The sequence below is a fragment of the Protopterus annectens genome, chromosome 2.part2 (genome assembly GCF_019279795.1).
Source record: "Protopterus annectens isolate FY-2018-M chromosome 2.part2, PAN1.0, whole genome shotgun sequence".
NCBI lineage: Eukaryota > Metazoa > Chordata > Ceratodontiformes > Protopteridae > Protopterus > Protopterus annectens.
The window spans coordinates 936238317-936256277 of NC_056730.1; the positions used below are offsets into that span (position 1 = coordinate 936238317).

The window sequence follows — 17961 nt, forward strand, 5'->3', positions numbered from 1 at the left end:
AAAAGCAATTCAAGCTCCAGTTTTGGAACAAGAGATGGCTTCCAGTGATTTGTAGGAAAAAATAAGTCAAATGCACTCAGAGATGATTAAAATAAATGAAACATTGAAAAAGGATACCTACTCAAATAACAAAAGGCTGGAAAAATGGAAAACGTTTTAAACAGTTATTCAGATGAACTGACAAAAATGCAAAAAAATCAAAGGTCTAAAAGAAGAAAAGGCTAGCTAAGTATGAGACTGCTCAAGAAGAGCTGTTTAATAAAATGGTAGAGTCAGAGGACATATCATGCAGAGAAAACTGGAGATTTTCTGCTATATGAGAGAAACTGAAAGGAACAGACTGTATTAATTTTATGAAAGCACAAATAAGGAACTGGACTAATATTCCACAGCAGAATTTGTTACATGAAAGGGCACATTGTGTATATGCTCCAAACCTGGCCATGAGAAACATCTTAGACCTGAATTAGTAAAGCTGCAATCATGCCAGCAGAAAGAGTTGATCCTGACAAAACTGTGTCAGAAGGGTTAAATATTAAAAATTAGAGACAGTATAGGGTTTGTAAAAAAAAATTATTATTTACTGTGTACCAGACAGAAGAGAAGCAAATTTATCTCAGCAGGCAGTGAATGTCGAAAGACAGGTGTGAGATTCAAGTTGCTATATCCAGCTGTCCTCAGAACATTTTTTTCTGGAGGATCAAAGTAATTTATTTGATGCAGAATGGGCGAAGGAGGAAATACAAAAGTTTATCCAACAAAACATGAGGCATCAAACAGAAGGGGACTTTGCTTGTAATTCTTCTGATAATAAAGCTTACAGAGAGAATTTGCCAGTGAAACCTTTTCCAGTGTTCCAAAGAAAAATACTTGAGCGACAGAAAAAAGCAAGGGAGTTGACTAGAAGAATCAGGAGTACTTTGGAATTGAACCGGAGTCGGGTTGAAGATGGAGATGAATAAGAAGACAACCAGCATCACTGAACTTCATGAATCCATACCAGACTATAAAGCATCAGTCACATTTGTGAAATATGCTTTACAAGATAGAGGCTGAGAAAGATTTGGATTTTTGATGACTTTGTTAAACTTGTGAGGGGACTGACAGGCATGTGCCCCAGTTCATGTCACTGATGTTTGCTAGAACACTAAAAGGAAAAAAAAAAGAGAAAGCAACTGTAAGTAAAACAATTTTTATTCTTAACAGTATTTGTATGGGACATTTCATGATATAAATTGCATGTTATATAGTAAAGCATTGTGTTGTGTGGGATGAAGATACTAAAGTAAACAAGTACTTTTTTTCTTTTTCTTAGTTTTAAGAAATGTAGGCATTACAATGTAAAAAGAGAAGCACATTTGAGTTAATGGGCTGTAATCTTGGGCTGTTGGGCTGGGAGATCGAGTGAAAAAGTGTATTGAATATAATATATATATATATATATATATATATATATATATATATATATATATATATATATATATATATATATATATATATATATATATATATATATATATATATATATACTGAGATGAAATGTTTTATTTCACTTTTGCATAAGCAGATATCTGAATTAATGCCCTTGGCGCAATCTAATAACATTTTTTGTTTAAGCATGTTTGTTTGTTTTTTTTAAATGAGCCTACATGTTATGAACAGTATTCCTTTAGCAAATAAATATTCAGTGTTAGTTGAGTTGTATATTCTCTTCTTATGTTCCTATGGAAACAAGTTGACTAAAGGTGAAGACAATAAACCACAAGTCCTGGACATTGTTTACTGAGAGAAATGCAAAATTAAAAGATACAAAAACAAGCAGCTCAGTTAAAAATAAAATTAGAAATTATTGGAAATGAATTAGAGAGAGCTTTTCTGGTACCTAAATATTATAATGCATTTACTAGAATAGTGTGTAATTTACTTTTATTTGAAGATAACCAGGGCACATTTTCTTAAAGTAAAAAGTTAGTGTCTTCTGAAAGCATATAAGCTGTTTTTATACATCTGGGGGGGTGTAAAGATAGGACAAGAACAGACAGCAATTAGTGAAAGTAGGAGCACAGTCTGTAATATGCTGTTTAGCTCAGATAATCTTAATTATTGGTTAGTTAATGTCTGTGGTTGCATCTGTTGATCTGGGATAACTATCCATATCAGGAGGGTTAAACTTCATTATTTGAAGATGTGCACAGTTGTTTGTGTTTGGTTTAAGTTAGTATGTTATGGTTTTGTTCTAGGTGTGTTTGTTTTTGAGAGTTTTTATTAAAAACAGACAGCCTTGTAAAATGTGGCATAGGTTCAAACAGAGATAGCAAGAAACAATGGTATAAAGGTTCAGCCTGTCAAACATTATTGGGTGGGTGTAACACAAAAGCTAGAAACAGACATTTAAAAAAGCTGTCATATATAATAGGTGATAACTTCTTATCATAATGGCTACACTAAGCATATTATTTTGAAATGTGAATGGCCTCACAGGTATAGACAAAACATAACCTAATTTAATTATATTAATAAATATAGGGTACAAATAGCAGTGCTACAAGAGACACATTTGGAAAGAAGTGAGCATGTGAATTTAATAAATGAACGGATTCCAGGATTAATATTTATGCAAATATCAGGGTCAAAGGAAAAGATGAAGAGGAGCTCCAAAAGTGATAGAACAGAATTACAATGGAAACTTTTGTTTAAAAACTTTACAAAATGCATTTTTTACATTTTCAGTGTTTCTTCATTCTGTGTGCTTCCCACATCAGACATATATTAATATACTATTTTATGACTGTTTGATGAATGAAATTAACAAAAAGTCTCATTTTGATGATGTTTTATCAAATTTCTTGTGTGAAATTCACTAATAACAGCATTTTTATGGAGTAAATTGCATTTATTTCATGTCTTGTCTGTTCAAGTCATTACATCTATTTAGCACTAGCATATTTTAAACTGCTGTTAATATATTATGATTTTTCCAATCATGGATGGGGAATGAAAACATGGGAAACATGAGAGTATTCACTATTATATATCATTTAAATGCCTGAGAGAAAGGAGGCATGGAGAAGGAGTAGATGTATATGTAATAAATAAACCTCAAGGGCAGAGAGCATTTCCTGACAACATGTGCTGGTGTGGAGATACAGCAAGTGTAATAAAATGTTAAGACATATTGTGGCATGGCCTGAAGTTGGGTGCAGTGGAAGACGTACTTTAGGATGGAGACTGCGCCACTATTTGGGAGTAATGATTAATGTATAAAAAGCTTTGCACTATGGTTAAGGAGTTAAGGAGGAGAGAATTTTGTGAAGATTAGTCTAAAAAGGAAAGCTGGTTACAAAGCAGTAAAATGATAAGTGGAGGAAATCAGTTTATGAGAGTCGTTGCATGGCTAGTAGTGTACACAACATCCACACACTTGTCAGAAGGGAGGATAATTTGAAGAAGCATGAAGCAACAATGTAGAGGGACAAAGGGATAAAATCTCTCTGAGAAAATAGAGCTTTTGACTTGAGGCCAGACATCTTACAAAGTCAACAACAAAAAAAAAAAACAACAAACAAACTCACCAAAGTACCGTATCGTATACAAGTTGCTGAGTTTGTTTTTTTTGTTGCTAAGTTTTTTTTGTATGAAGTTCAACTTTACTGTTGTCCTTATTTAGTGATCATATAAAGTCAGTCAATACAGAAGGAAATTATTCATAATGCACTGGTAAGCTGTCGGTCTCAATATATAGGGGTTGTACTGAGATGAGATGGAAACTTTCAAGGTTTTGCGCAAGAGGACCATATTGTGCCAGTTTTAAAGGGCCTTGCAGACCACAAAGACTGTTTTTCATAGAATAAAGCAGTTCTTTCAGAACTGGTGCCAGTCTTGGCTACACAGACCGAGTATGGCACTCAGACTTTATGTCAACATTTGTAACAAAGACAGTGGCACTAACTTCATGGAATTTAATACGCTCTCAGCAGCTCCAGAATGTAGAACAAAGACAATAACAAAAAACATACCTCCAGCCAGAAAATGTTCTTTATTATAAAATAATACATTCAAGTATATAACAAACTGCAGGGATTTTTCTAGTAAATAACTGTGTGACAGCATCTGATATTTGCGAAGTTATTTGTAAGCAGAAACACAAAGTGAGTTATTATTATTATTATTATTTTCAAGAGAAATCACAGAGTAAGTACTCCAGATTTATAAAGATTTTTTAGAAGGAAAAAAAGTTGGTACAATGTAATTAAGGTAGAAAGGAAGCAGAACAATAAAGTGCTTGATGCATTTTCTAGTACAGGGTTGAGAAATGTCTAGTAGATGTATATTTCAAAGAAAATTATTTAACATTTAACTACAGTGGTATTTTGAATGTTTATACAGTATTAGAGCCAAGCAATGCTCTTTAATTTTGAAATGCCAAAGCATTTTATACCATCTCCAGGAATAGTGCAGATTATAAATTTACCGGCAGGGATTCGGCAAAAGCTGATATCCTGAACCAATATCCCACCAAGAAGCAAGTTTAAACCACATGACTATGTTGAAAGAAAGGCTAAGCTTTTGAAATTTTTCATTTTTTAGCTGAAATATTTACAGCATATTTTTCTGTCTTCACAGATGGTCCTTCTGGAATTGATACTATCCAAACAAGCTGTCTGGTTGACTACAAGCAATTCTCCCTCTAAGGATACCATTAAACATGCTCTGTCAAGCAGTATCTAAAACAAAAAGACATGAGATTCCTTTCAATCATGGACCCTAAATATGAAAGAAAACAAAGAAAAATCATTATATAGAGATGATTGTACACTTGATCTCTAGAGTAAAAATTAGTAATTTTATCTGAAAAATAAACAGAAGTCTTGTGCTGCTGAAATATATTGAAGAATCTAGCCTTGTGTAAAGTCATAATAAGTGGATACAGTTTCATTTATGCATGAGCCATCGATCTTTTAGAATTGATTTTGTGCATAGTGTATCACTCAGCAAGCATAGAGGAATCAGTTTTATTTTACAGAGGATTTATGTGGTAGAGTTTAGCCAGATACGCTGTAACTTACTTAAGTCTCATTATTAAAACAGTGACCAAAAATCTTAAACCTGAAAGTCTGAACACTTTGACATGTTTTTCAAACAATAAATTGAGAGCAAGATAAAATGGTTTTCTTAATGCATAATGTTCTTTCAGGTCAGTGTAAATATATACTTTTGAAAAGAATCAGCAAGGCTTGATACTGATGAAAGTGTACCATGTGTACACATTTATTATATTCTGTCATGCACCTCCCATGTTGTATGTTGCTTTTTTCTAACCTCTGTTACACTATTATTTATAGAAAAGAAAAGAAGCATTTCTTTCACCGTGTCTTGAGCCAGGTTTTCATTAACATGATTTGTTGTTTTTCAACACCCATCAATTAACATACCATTTTTGTGACTAAAATGAATTAACACACAACAGATTCTGACCCTTGACCTTAAGGAACAACTGGTTTAGAAAAACAGCTGAGACCACTGATGAAAGTCTGCTGCAAAACATATTAAGAGATTGTTTATTTTATTATTTCAAATGTAATTAATAAACATCAGTGTGACACTAAACATGGTGGGCAGAACCTGTACACACCTTGTCTCCTGGCATGCTTGGAGCCTCGGCTTAAGAAATGAAATGGTTGGCTTTAGGGAAAGGGAGCCTGGACTTCTGAGAAAGAGCTTTCCTTCCACAGTTAAATTCAGCATTGTATTGCTCACTTATATTCCACATAGATTATTTTTGTTGAAAGCACTGTGATGTATGCAAAAAGAGAGAACAGATGCAGTGTGTGTTCATAGAGAGAGACAGCCTATTTATAGTTCATAGCATGTAGTGAGCCCAGCGAGAAGGTGACAGAATTCACTACATGGCACCCAACTGCCTTATACATAACTGCAGTTAGGCACATCTCATAAAGACTAATCCAGAATTACTTAAACCAAGGTAAAATCCACAAAGTTAGTATTAGGGATGACAAATTAATAGTACAACAGAAACAAATAAATGAAACTAAAAGTATACAGAAATGCCAGGAACACATGACATAGTTAACACAAAAAGTACCAAAAAAAAGCAGTGCAGACATGAAATGAATTTAGAAGTCTGTCTGGCAGATGAGCTTAGAGTGTGAATGCTATGAGATGGCAATAGGTTTCATTCTATAGTCCTGGGTTTGAGTTTAGCTCTTATCGATTTGCAGACTGTACCATAGCTTTCAGCCTCTTAGCACAAGAAATTTGAACAAAACCTAAAATAATGGGGGAACAAAGGCCAAAAATAGGGACATTTTTGTATATTGCTCTTATAAACGTAGAAAGCTGCTAGAATAATAGGATTTTTTAGCCTGTGTTTTCTGAAGGGTATGATGTTGAAACTCAAATGTATTTCAATATTTAGCAACTTCAGTCCTCAGTGATTTGCCAGAAAACCACAAATTTTATGAGGACCAGATGAAACATATAGGGCAAAAATCTGGACAGATTAGAGGTATGGACTGTACTTTTCTGAGTAAGTCTTTTAATTAGATGGTTCTGCAGGTTCAACCAAGAAAAGAGATATTTTGTAGCTCTTAAAATTGCTTGGTTAAGACATGAAAAGAAAAATATTTTCTTGTAGTATATAATGACAATATAAACACCAATATTTTTAATTTTGTCAGTTAAGAGGTTTAGTGTGCAAGCCACACTTGACTGCTTTCACACATGTCCCAAGCTATATGGTTAGTAACAAACATAGGCCAAAAAAGAGTAAAATCAGTTACAGATCACAAACATAGGCAAGGTGTACAGCAAGGTTTAAGTAACAGACATCACAAATGCAGGCAATGTCAACACAGCACAGAGAAATCATTGCATACAGCAACTTATCTGACAGCTTCATAAAAAGTAACAAGTTATCTTTATTACTTGAATTTGAAATTATTTAGCAAAACTTTTAGGATCTTGACAAGAGGATAAACAGTGTATAGCAGCCTGCATGCTGTATGCAGTTTATGGAATTCATCATAATGTATCATCTGTAGACAATTATGTACAGTGTAGTAGCACTGACCCTTGGCAAGTAAAACCAGTGCTCAGTTAGGTTTATACCAGAGTCAGGTATTCCTATTGTGATCCAGCTGGTCTGCATAACTGGGTACTCAGGCATACTCCTCAGGGCCAGTGTTAACCTCCAAGGTAAAAACAGTTGCACCGTAGTTGGGTATAAGGTAATTAACTGTTTCCCAGAGCAGATCATATATATCGGCAACCATGACCAGTGGCGGATCCAGGACTGTGCAGTGAGGAAAGCAGACTAATGCAGGAGGGGGGGGGGGGGCTAAGTACATTCGGTTGCACATCATTGCAGTGTGGCTGTGGTAGTGAAGGTAGGTAACTCCTGTCCAGCAGACAGCAAATTTACATACAGCACCAGTTGTTTCAGGGTATACCTTTATGACATGATTGGTTACGCATGTCAAGTCACAGTCTCCTTCCATATTGGCAAAGCTTCCATACACATTACGATAACCTATGAAAGGGTTTCAGTGAAAGCAAACATCTTGATGTAGTTATAAATGCAAGTAATTTTTAGGTTCTTAGGTAGTTACTAGGCATGCAGTCAAGGAGACCATTAATCCGTTTTGCTCAAATTCCGAATTGTCTCAAGCACTGTTTGGATAAGTGAGTTACACAAGGTCACACAGTAGGCAAATGAAGGCTGAGGGAATCAAACCCTCTACAATAGGAAGTAACTTGCTAACAGCTCACAGTCTTAATCCTCTTGCAAACTTAACTTTTCTAAGTAAATAATCATGTCTGTGAAAAACATGAAGTTCAGTAAATTAGAAAACACAGAGCAAGTTAAGAAATTACATGTTATAAAGAAAAATGCCCAAAAGCAAATACTTATTTCAGCTATATGCAGTGTTTGAAAAGAATGTGTCACCACTGTAGCATTTCACACAGGAATGCAGTTCAGAATATGCATCAATTGTAATGCAGCATCAAATGTAAACCAGAGGCACAGTCATTTGAATTAACCAGTAAATATGCCATAAAACTTGTGCAAAAAAATAACTGAATACAAAAAGATTTCCTCAGCAGAATACAAAAAATGCTGTCTTACTGTTCAATATGTCAGTCATTTCGCTACAAACAGTCCCCATGCCAGTTGCCTACTTAGTGGCTGGTTTGACTTGATTCACTGAAATGCACATTACTCCCACAAAGTTAGAATTACAACATCCAATCACAGGGACAGTCATTTCATCTACATGCATCCCCCATACCCACTGCCTATTTACAGCATCTGGCATGAACTTCTAGGATAAAAAAATATAATAATGATTATATATACATTTATTTCACAGAAACAGTAGTTCTCTCACTCTAGCACATCTTCAGAGTAACGTAACACTTCTCATCATCTTCTGCCTTTCTGTACTGCTTCTGTCTATACTCTTGCCTGACAAATTAGAATTTATCCTTGTACATTCCAGTTTATTAGCTTCCCCTATCAGCTCCTGTTTCCCGAATCACAACCACATTACATTATAATCACTACCAGTTTCAGACAAGGTCCAGCATATTACCCTGACGAGTACCTCCCCTTCAGTAAACCCCTTCCTCTACAAAGGTCATTAATGACTTACCCTTGTTTATCCTTCCACCTTTATTGATGTAATTATCAGGACCTACTTTATTATGACTTTTCCTCTCTTTTACTCTCACTATCAGGTCTTTCAATATCAACTTTCCTACTTTCAGTGGCCTGTATACTACAAACAGCACTCTGATTCCCTTGCAAAATCCTTTCTTCTGGGGCTTAGCTTCTTAGATATCCCTTCTTTTTTCAGACACCGTCATCATCCTGTATTGTATTTGTTTCTTTGCAGGTGTAGTGCAACATTTCCCTCCCTATTTCAGTCATCCCTTAGTCAATAGTAATAATACATCCTAAGTCCCATCCTCCATAGACGCCGTTTCTCAGGTTTGCAAACTTAGTGCCTCCCTCCAAAAGCAAAATTTAGCTGACTCACCTTATTCCTTAGTATCCTAGCTCTGTGTTGCATCACAGGTCCACTGCCATCCCTCTCCATACCAATGCCTGTCACTATTGCCTTCTCTTTATTTTACTCACAGGTCCCTTTCCTCACATTAAGTTTAAAGGAAGCCTGTTTTATGTATACTTTTACAGTTCTACTTTTAGTGTCTGTTTCTTACTGTTACTAAGATAAAGATGGCCAGTGACAAGTACCCCTTAGTTCTATATGTTTCCATAGTGACACAACAGTCCCTATTTTTTCCTCTCTGTACCAATTTCTTACCTACTGAGTATATTCTAGCTTTTTTTTTTCTGTTATGGTAGTGTGAATGAAACTGTTGCAGCAGTTCTGAGAATGTGGATGAATGACACACATATTTCCACCTCAGTTCAGACTTCTTCAAAGCTCATTTCACCACCTTTACTTCTTCCCCATGCCAGAGCATTTGATCCGATATGCATAACTTCTTGAGGATTATCTCTCATTGTTCACTATTATGTCATCTACACATAAACTATGTTCGCCATGAAAACAGTACCAATTGCAGAGAGGTCAGCCATTAAGCTGTTCTAAATCAAAACAGTTGCTTTACATGGGCCCTAGCACTCACCGTTAAAACATCACCAATCTCTTAACCTTCTTAACTCCATTTATTTTACTTATTTCTTTATTTATTTTACATTTGTTGACTGGGCTAGTCTAACTGGATATATGTCCATTTTCAGTAGAGGCCTGGGAAGAAAAGCTCCAAGCACTAGCAGTGACAAAGAATACAATCTATAGTAATTAGTCAAGTAAGTCACAGTACATTGGCTGTGTTGGCAAGAACAAAAATAGTAATAAGTCATTTTTTTTAAATGTAGATTACAAAGTAAGCATCAAAGAATAGTATGGAAGAGAAGTGTAGAGAGGGCAAGAAGGGGAATAAGATGTCAGTCAGGGTTAGAGCATGGACAAAGCCAGTGAGATTTAAGATGTTCTTTAAGATGCTTTTTAAATAGGAAAGTTGAAGCAAGGGTGAATAGTTCAGTAGGAAGCTGGTTCCAGTTTTTACCTACTGTATTGGAGAAAAGTGAGTCTCCAGCTTTGTTTTCTGACTTAGTAGTGGCAACAAGGAGCTTATTAGCTGAGCATAGTGTTTCAAGATTTTTGTATGGTGTGATCAGATTAGTGAGGATAGGGGTATTGTTAGGGTGATAAAGCATCTTTTGGGTGATAACTAGTTGTTGACAAAGTAGTTGATTTTGCAGTTCTAGCCATCCCAGTTGTTTAAGGTTGAGACAGTGATGAGTTCTAAATGGGGTACCAGTGGCAAATCTGGCTATATTATTATAACTGGTGGAAAGTTTGGTAAGGTTGTTCTTAGATAGATTGCTATATATCGCAGAAGCATAGAACAGGGTAGAGATTAAGTGGGTCTGGGCAATAGTCATTCTGGCTGATGGGGTGAGGAAGGGTTTGATTCTGTAAAGGGTGCCTAGTTTTTTGTTAACAGACTTTATTGTAGAATTAATGTGTCCAACATAGCTAAGGTTGTTATCAGTTGTTACTCCTAGTAGATGGGTTGTAGTGTCTGGGGATATGTTAGTTGCATTGTTTGAGGTTATTGTGAAGTGCAATTGAGGTGAATTTAGAGTTGGAGCAAAGAGCAATAATTTTGTTTTTTGGGGGTTCAGGAGGAGGCAGTGTTGCGTGAACCAATTTTCAACACTGTTGAATACAGTTTGAGTGAGGGATTGGAGAGAAGCTATGGTCTTGCCTGAACAAATTAAAGTAGAGTCATCTGCATATTGTATGCAGGTGGCTTGAGGAATTTGAGTATGAAGATCGTTAATAAATAATGAAAAGAGTAGGGGTCCTAAGATGGAGCCTTGGGGTACTCCAATATTCACTGGGAGGGATGTAGAAAGATTATTATCCCAAAGTACTGCTTGCTGTCTGTTTTCCAGGTAGGACTTAAACCATTGTAATGCTTGGTCAAGTGATTGGGCTTTTAGTATGTCAATAAGTATGTTGTGGTTTACCATATCAAAGGCTTTTGAAAGGTCAATAAATAGTGCAGGGGAAAAAGTGTTGTTGCTACAATTTTTGTTTATGGAGTCAGAACAGGACAGTGGTTGTGCTATGGAATGGCCTGAAGCCATGTTGGCAGTTGGCAAGTAGGTTATTTTGGAGAAGGTGGTCAAGTAGTTGTCTGTGAAATAATTTCTCTATTATCTTAGCTATTGGAGAGAATAAGGCAATAGGCTGAAAGTTGGAGAGCTCAGTCAAACAAGTAGGTTGACAGGAACATAAAGGCCACTTTTCAACAACAACCTGAAATCTAGCATTTGCATTTGCTTGTGTATTTGTATTTAGTACGCATTTCAAACTCTTTGCCCATATATCACACTAGTGTATCCAGGGTTTTCAGTAAAACCGTTCGATCTAGAACCACATCAGTACTTTGATGATCAGTGTCATACAGTACTCCTTTTGCTTTTCTAAATACCATTCACAGCTGCAGTGGTATTGCATGTAACATGTACCAAAAGTATAAGGAAATGTGTATGCACTGAAAGAGCTAATATCTGTCATGCCTTTGTGTACTACAGCAGTATCCATCCCAGACTGTTTTCAGTCTCACTTCTCAGTGCCCATAGTACCTAAACCTAACTCTCTGAAAATTTGTGCATACCAGACACTTGCCCTGCTGGAAACTCCTGATGTTCTGGCTGAAGTGTGATTCTCAAACAATCTGGAAATATATCACTGATTGATAAGTATATTTCTTGGCATTTTAACCTTTCAGAGTTCTGCATCATCTTAATTTTGCCCAACTGAATTATTTTTTTGCCTGACTGAATTATTTTATATATTTTCTGGCATTGTTTTCTGTTTCTCATCTGTCCTGAAACTGCTTTCCCTCTATTCCTGTGGTGGGGTTTATAAAACTGGTGTAACAGCTTTTGTGTTATCTGATTGCTTCAAGGCTTGCTGATTTAAAGATAGTTTCTGTTTGTAAATTCTTGCATACAATGTTGGAAACTCCTGGTGTTCTGGCTGAAGTGTGATTCTCAAGCAATCTGGAAATATGTCGCTGATTGATAAGTATATTTCTTGGCATTTTAACCTTTCAGAGTTCTGCATTGTCTTAATTTTGCCTGACTGAATTATTTTTTTGCCTGACTGAATTATTTTATATATTTTCTGGCATTGTTTTCTGTTTCTCATCTGTCCTGAAAATGTTCCCCCCATTCCTGTGGTGGAGTTTATAAAACTGGTCTAACAGCTTTTGTGTTATCTGATTGCTTCAAGGCTTGCTGATTTAAAAATAGTTCCTGTTTGTAAATTATTGCATATACTGTTGGAAACTCCTGGTGTTCTGGCTGAAGTGTGATTCTCAAACAATCTGGAAATATATCACTGATTGATAAGTATATTTCTTGGCATTTTAACCTTTCCAAGTTCTGCATTGTCTTAATTTTGCCCGACTGAATTATTTTTTTGCCTGACTGAATTGTTTTATATATTTTATGGCATTGTTTTCTGTTTCTCATCTGTCCTGAAGCTGCTTCCCCCCTATTCCTGTGGTGCAGTTTATAAAGCTGGTGTAACAGCTTTTGTGTTATCTGATTGCTTAAAGGCTTGTTGATTTAAAAATGGTTTCTGTTTGTAAATTCTTGCATACACTGTTGGAAACTCCTGGTGTTCTGGCTGAAGTGTGATACCCAAACAATCTGGAAATATGTTGCTGATTGAGAAGTATATTTCTTGGCATTTTAACCCTTCAGAGTTCTGCATTGTCTTAATTTTGCCCGACTGAATTTTTTTTGCCTGACTGAATTATTTTATATATTTTCTGGCATTGTTTTCTTTTTCTCATCTGTCCTGAAACTGATTTTCCCTCCCTCCCACCCTATTCTTGTGGTGTTGTTATAGTTGGTGGCTTTGCAGTTGCCTGCCCCTACTGTAAATTTGATCTGAGACACCCCTCAGTCTAGTGTTCACTCTACATAATACAGAGAGAAGATTTGAGAAGGCCAACCCACTTAGGTTCTTATCCTTGAATTATCTTCTGCTCCTCCTTCCTCTCTCCTTGTACTTTGCTAACAAAAACATTGCACTTTATTTATCTGCTTTTACTGTATTTGTGTTTCTTCCTACTTTATTACTTTATTTTGCTTTTGCCTCTTCTTAAAAGTACTCAATTGTATTATCCTGCTGTATTTATTACTGCTTGGTAGTAGCCTGATTAAATTGTAACTGTTATCCTAAGCCTTTTGGTTTAAGTACTTGGGCTTCAGACCAGTTTTTTTACATTAAGAAGGTTTGTGGTCTGCACTGTTGTGGCAGGACAGGTAGCTTACATCCTTCTAAGTTGGGAATTGATGATTGAAGACTCAGTGTCTGTTATTCTAAAAGTGTATTAGTTCTGGTTTAAGCACTTGGGCTTCAGGCCAGTTATTTTACATTAAGAAGGTTTGTGGTCTACACTCTTATGGGAGGAGAGGTTAAATTCTGTCCTTCTGAGTTGGGAATTTCTGGATAAAGGCTTATTGTGCCTGCTTATTTGAATTGTTTCTTTCTGAAATTGGTGTGCATTGTTTTTTGTAGCATAGACTAGATTCAGGCATGCTGAATCTAGCTTTGTTTGTATAACTTGAGCACTAATCCAGGCCATCTTTTTGGAGAAGGTTCCCTTGAACCCTAGTGGCAGGAGTGTGCAGTTAGAACTTGTCTGATTGAAGACTGCTGGAACAGGGCTCAGTTCTGAGCTTTTTTACTGGTTAATTGGGTAATTTGTTTAAATCAGTTTGCTCATTTTCTATTATTATATAAAAAATGCACTTTATTCATCTGCTTTTACTGTATTTGTACTTCTTCCTACCTTATTACTTTATTTTGCTTTTGCTGCCTGTTCTTAAAAAGTACTTAATTGTATTTATTCTGCTACATTTATTACTGCTTGTTAGCAGCCTGATTACATTGCAACTGTTATTTTAAGCCTTTGATTTAAGCACGTGGACTTCAGACCAGTTGTTTTACGTTAAGAAGGTTTGTGGTCTACACTGTTGTGGCAGGACAGGTAGCTTACAGCCTTCTAAGTTATGAGTTGTTGATTGAAGGCTTACTGTCCATTATTTTAAAAGTGTATTAGTTCTGGTTTAAGCACTTGGGCTTCAGGCCAGTTATTTTACATTAAGAAGGTGTGGTCTGCACTCTTGTGGGAGGAGAGAGTAGATTCTGCCCTTCTGAGCTGGGAGTTTCTGGTTAAAGGCTTATTGTGCCTGCTTATTTGAACTGTTTCTTTCTGAAAATTGGTACGCCTTGTTTGCTGTAGCATAGAATAGATTCAGACCTGCTGAATCTAGCTTTGTTTGTATAACCTCAGCACTAATTCAGGCTATCTTTTTTGGAGAAGGTTCCCCTGCACCCTATTGGCAGGAGAGTGCAGTTAGACCTTGCCTAATCAAAGACTGCTGGAACGGGGCTCAGTTTTTAGTTTTTTATTGGTTAATTGGTTTAAATCAGTTTGCTCATTTGCTACTGTTATATCAAAAAATAAATAAATACATTTTATGCATCGCCGCTTAGCTAGGGTTAAACTATTCCTGGCACCATAAAGTCTACTCTTGAAATATTCCCTTAGAACTAGCCAATTTTTAGTTATAGCACTCAAATCTATTTCTATGTGCTCAGCACTTGTTCAGAACTCATTGTAAGCACTAAATAAGCTACAAATTACTACAGCACTCAACTTTTCTCACTTATCTAGAGGAAAACCATTTTTAGTACTTAATAAATAAGCACCTATCCTGGCATGTCTAACAATCAGCTCCCGGTGTTTTCTCCTGTCTACCTGATGAATCTGGGCCTCTTGGGGCAATGCAGCAATTGCCTCGTACACAGACAACCCTCTACTTCTACCACCCAACACTACAACCTGTGACAGATGCACTTATATAGCCAACCTGGAAGCAAAGCTGTCTTCACCCAAGACTGGACTAGACAGTTAACAGGAGAAGGTAAACACTTGCACCACACCAGACTCATCACATAATCCCTCAAAACCTACACCACCAAAGCACACACACAGAAACACAAAACACACACCTACATTCACGGAGGCTCTCAATAAAAATCTGCTCAAGCAACAGAGACTTCCAAAGCAGAAATTCAAGCAACCTCCATCCCCCCAGCACAACCTAAATGACACAAAGCCCACAAACTCAGTGTGCCACTCAACCACAGCTCATAAGGCATAACAACATACCCAACACTTAGTCATACGTGACTCTATAGTCAGGCACACTGATGTTCCACTCACCAGGCTAAACAAGGAGAAAGTTACTGTCAGATGCCTGTCAGGTGCCAGGATCCAGCACATAATGCACGCAATCATTTCACTCCACAACAAGTACAAATATGACTCTGTCATTGTCCATGTAGGTGTGATTGACCTGAGATGTACCTCCCTGGACAACATGAAAAGAGACATGGAGGAGCTCTCTGATCTTGTAGCCCAGGTAGGTATGACCCTAGCCCTGAGTAGCATCCTGGCATCACCCAGAATGATACCACAGTACAAGGACAAAATTATTGACTTCAACAATTGGCTAAGCTTTTGGTGTCATTCTAAGGGAATCCAGTATCTGTCTGCCTGGGATGACATGATTGACAAACCACGATGCTTTGATAGAGATGGCCTGCACCTGTCGCCCTTGGGATTCTGGATACTGGCTAAGGCTATTGCCACCCCTATAGTGCCTGTTTTAGGTAAGGTTCAAATGATAAATTCACCACCATAACAGGTACAAGCAAGCAAAATCTGAGGGTAATGCTACTCAATCCTAGAAGTCTAAACCTCAAAATGCACTCACTTGAGACACCCCTTAAAATGGAGAACATCGACATCTGTGCAGTGACAGAGATCTGGTTCAAGACTCCAGAGTGCACCCCTGCATTACCAGGCTATAATTCAAACCACACTTTTCATCCACCTAACCTGGACCGAAAAACTAAAGGTGGAGGCATGTCCATATTCCTTAAGGATATCCACACATCCAGGCTAGTCGCTCAGTATAATTCATCCAAGATTATCCAAGTGCAACTAACTCTGGGCAAGTCCACAATCCAAATTGTAGCTTGCTACAGATCCCCCACCATGCCCCAGGATTCCCACTGCTCATTTCTTGATACACTGTAAAATATTAGGGTACAACCCAACACCCTAATAATGGGTGATTTCAACTACCCACCATTAACTGGGAAAACTACTCATATACCAATTCTTTTGCTCAACATTTTCTGGAATTCATAAGTTCCAATGCCTTGGATCAACTTATCCACACCCCCACCAGGGGCAGCAATATCCTAGACCTGGTCATTACCAACATGGGCAACCGGTGTTCCACACCAGAGGTGAGTTCCTCATTGGTCAGATAAGACCACAAGCTAATCACCCTAGACATCCACATCCTGCCCCCACCGCCCATTAGGGAAACCACAGTAAAAAAATTCTCCAAAGCCAACTTCACGCTTCTCAAGAAAGAAGTGGCAAACTTCATGACACCCATGGAGATGGACAATAGAGGTACAACTGTTGAATCCTACACAAATGCACTTTATAAGCCCTAACACGAGTTCATAGATCATGCTATCCCTAAGAGAACCAAGATGCTATCCTCCAAAAAAGGAAGTCAATCTGGTGGTCCCCTGCCATGAACAAACTCTACAACAGAAGAAAGAAACTGTTGCAAAAAAGAGCAAAATTGCATGATTGGAGAAACTCCCTGGTCAGTCTCAGTAAGAAGCTGAGATCCCTCATAAAATCCTCCAAAGCTAGTTACGAAAACAAAATCACCACTGATTGTAAAGACAACCACAAAGCATTCTATAGCTATGTCAAGAATCTTAATGGCAACACTCAGATCTGCTCTAAGTTACAGCACAATGGCACTAAATATACAGAACCAACTGATATTGCCAACATCCTGGCAGATAGGTTTAGTGCTAACTTTACCCTCCCTCTCACCCTGTAAAGGCTCATCTCTATACTGGAAGAATGCAAAGTTTCTGTAATCACAGCTGCACAGGTAAAAAAAACACACTCTCCAAAGCCAAGAATACAGCATCCATGGGACCTGACAACATCCAAGGCTGCGTTCTACATGAACTACAGAATAGACTGGCACCCCATCTAAGTACCCTGTTCAATCATAGCCTCACCTCAGGCTTTGTGGCCACTGAATGGTGCACAGCAATGGTTATCCCACTCCACAAAGGGGGAGCCACCACAGACCATGGGAACTACCACTCCATTAGCTTGATGAGCCTTGTCTGCAAGGCCATGGAACGTATCATCATGGAACTTATAAACAAAGACATTGGTAATGTCCAAACTCTGGACCACACCCAGTTTGGGTTTGTAAAAGGCAAATCATGTCTCCTAAACCTGATAGACTTCTTTGAAGCAGTCACCAAAGCCGTAGACGAGGGTAAGGTGGTTCACACAGCCTATCTAAATCTCATCAAGGCTTTCAACACCATCCCCCACTTTGGAATTATAGATAAGCTCACTAAACTAGATATAAATCCCTATGTCACAAGATGGGCTGTCAACTGGCTCACTGATAGAACCGACACTGTGAAAGTAGCAGACTCCAAATCCGACTTCAGACCAGTGACAAGTGGAGTACCACAGGGTTCAGTCCTGGATCCTCTCCTGTTTGGTATCTACTTCTCTGAAGTACAGGCTAACATAGAAGGTTTTTGGCTAACAAAGTTCACAGATGACTGCAAACTAGGAGCCATAATCAAAACTCCTAATGATGTGGACATTCTACAAAAGGGCCTCACTGAGACAGATGCCTCGTGTCAAAGCCATGGCCTCAAGCTCAATGCCAAAAAGTGC

The 17961-nt window shown here is 37.4% G+C and overlaps 1 protein-coding gene across 1 annotated transcript in view; it reads left to right on the forward strand.

Moving 5' to 3' along the window:
- Nucleotides 1-5327, forward strand: part of LOC122795855 (xanthine dehydrogenase-like) — a 5725158-nt gene extending 5719831 nt beyond the window's left edge. The window contains exon 34 of the mRNA XM_044064255.1: nt 4624-5327. Coding sequence (XP_043920190.1) covers nt 4624-4691 — 68 coding nt within the window. The 3' untranslated portion in view covers nt 4692-5327. The remainder of the gene's footprint in view (nt 1-4623) is intronic.
- The last annotated feature ends 12634 nt before the right edge of the window (nt 5328-17961 follow it).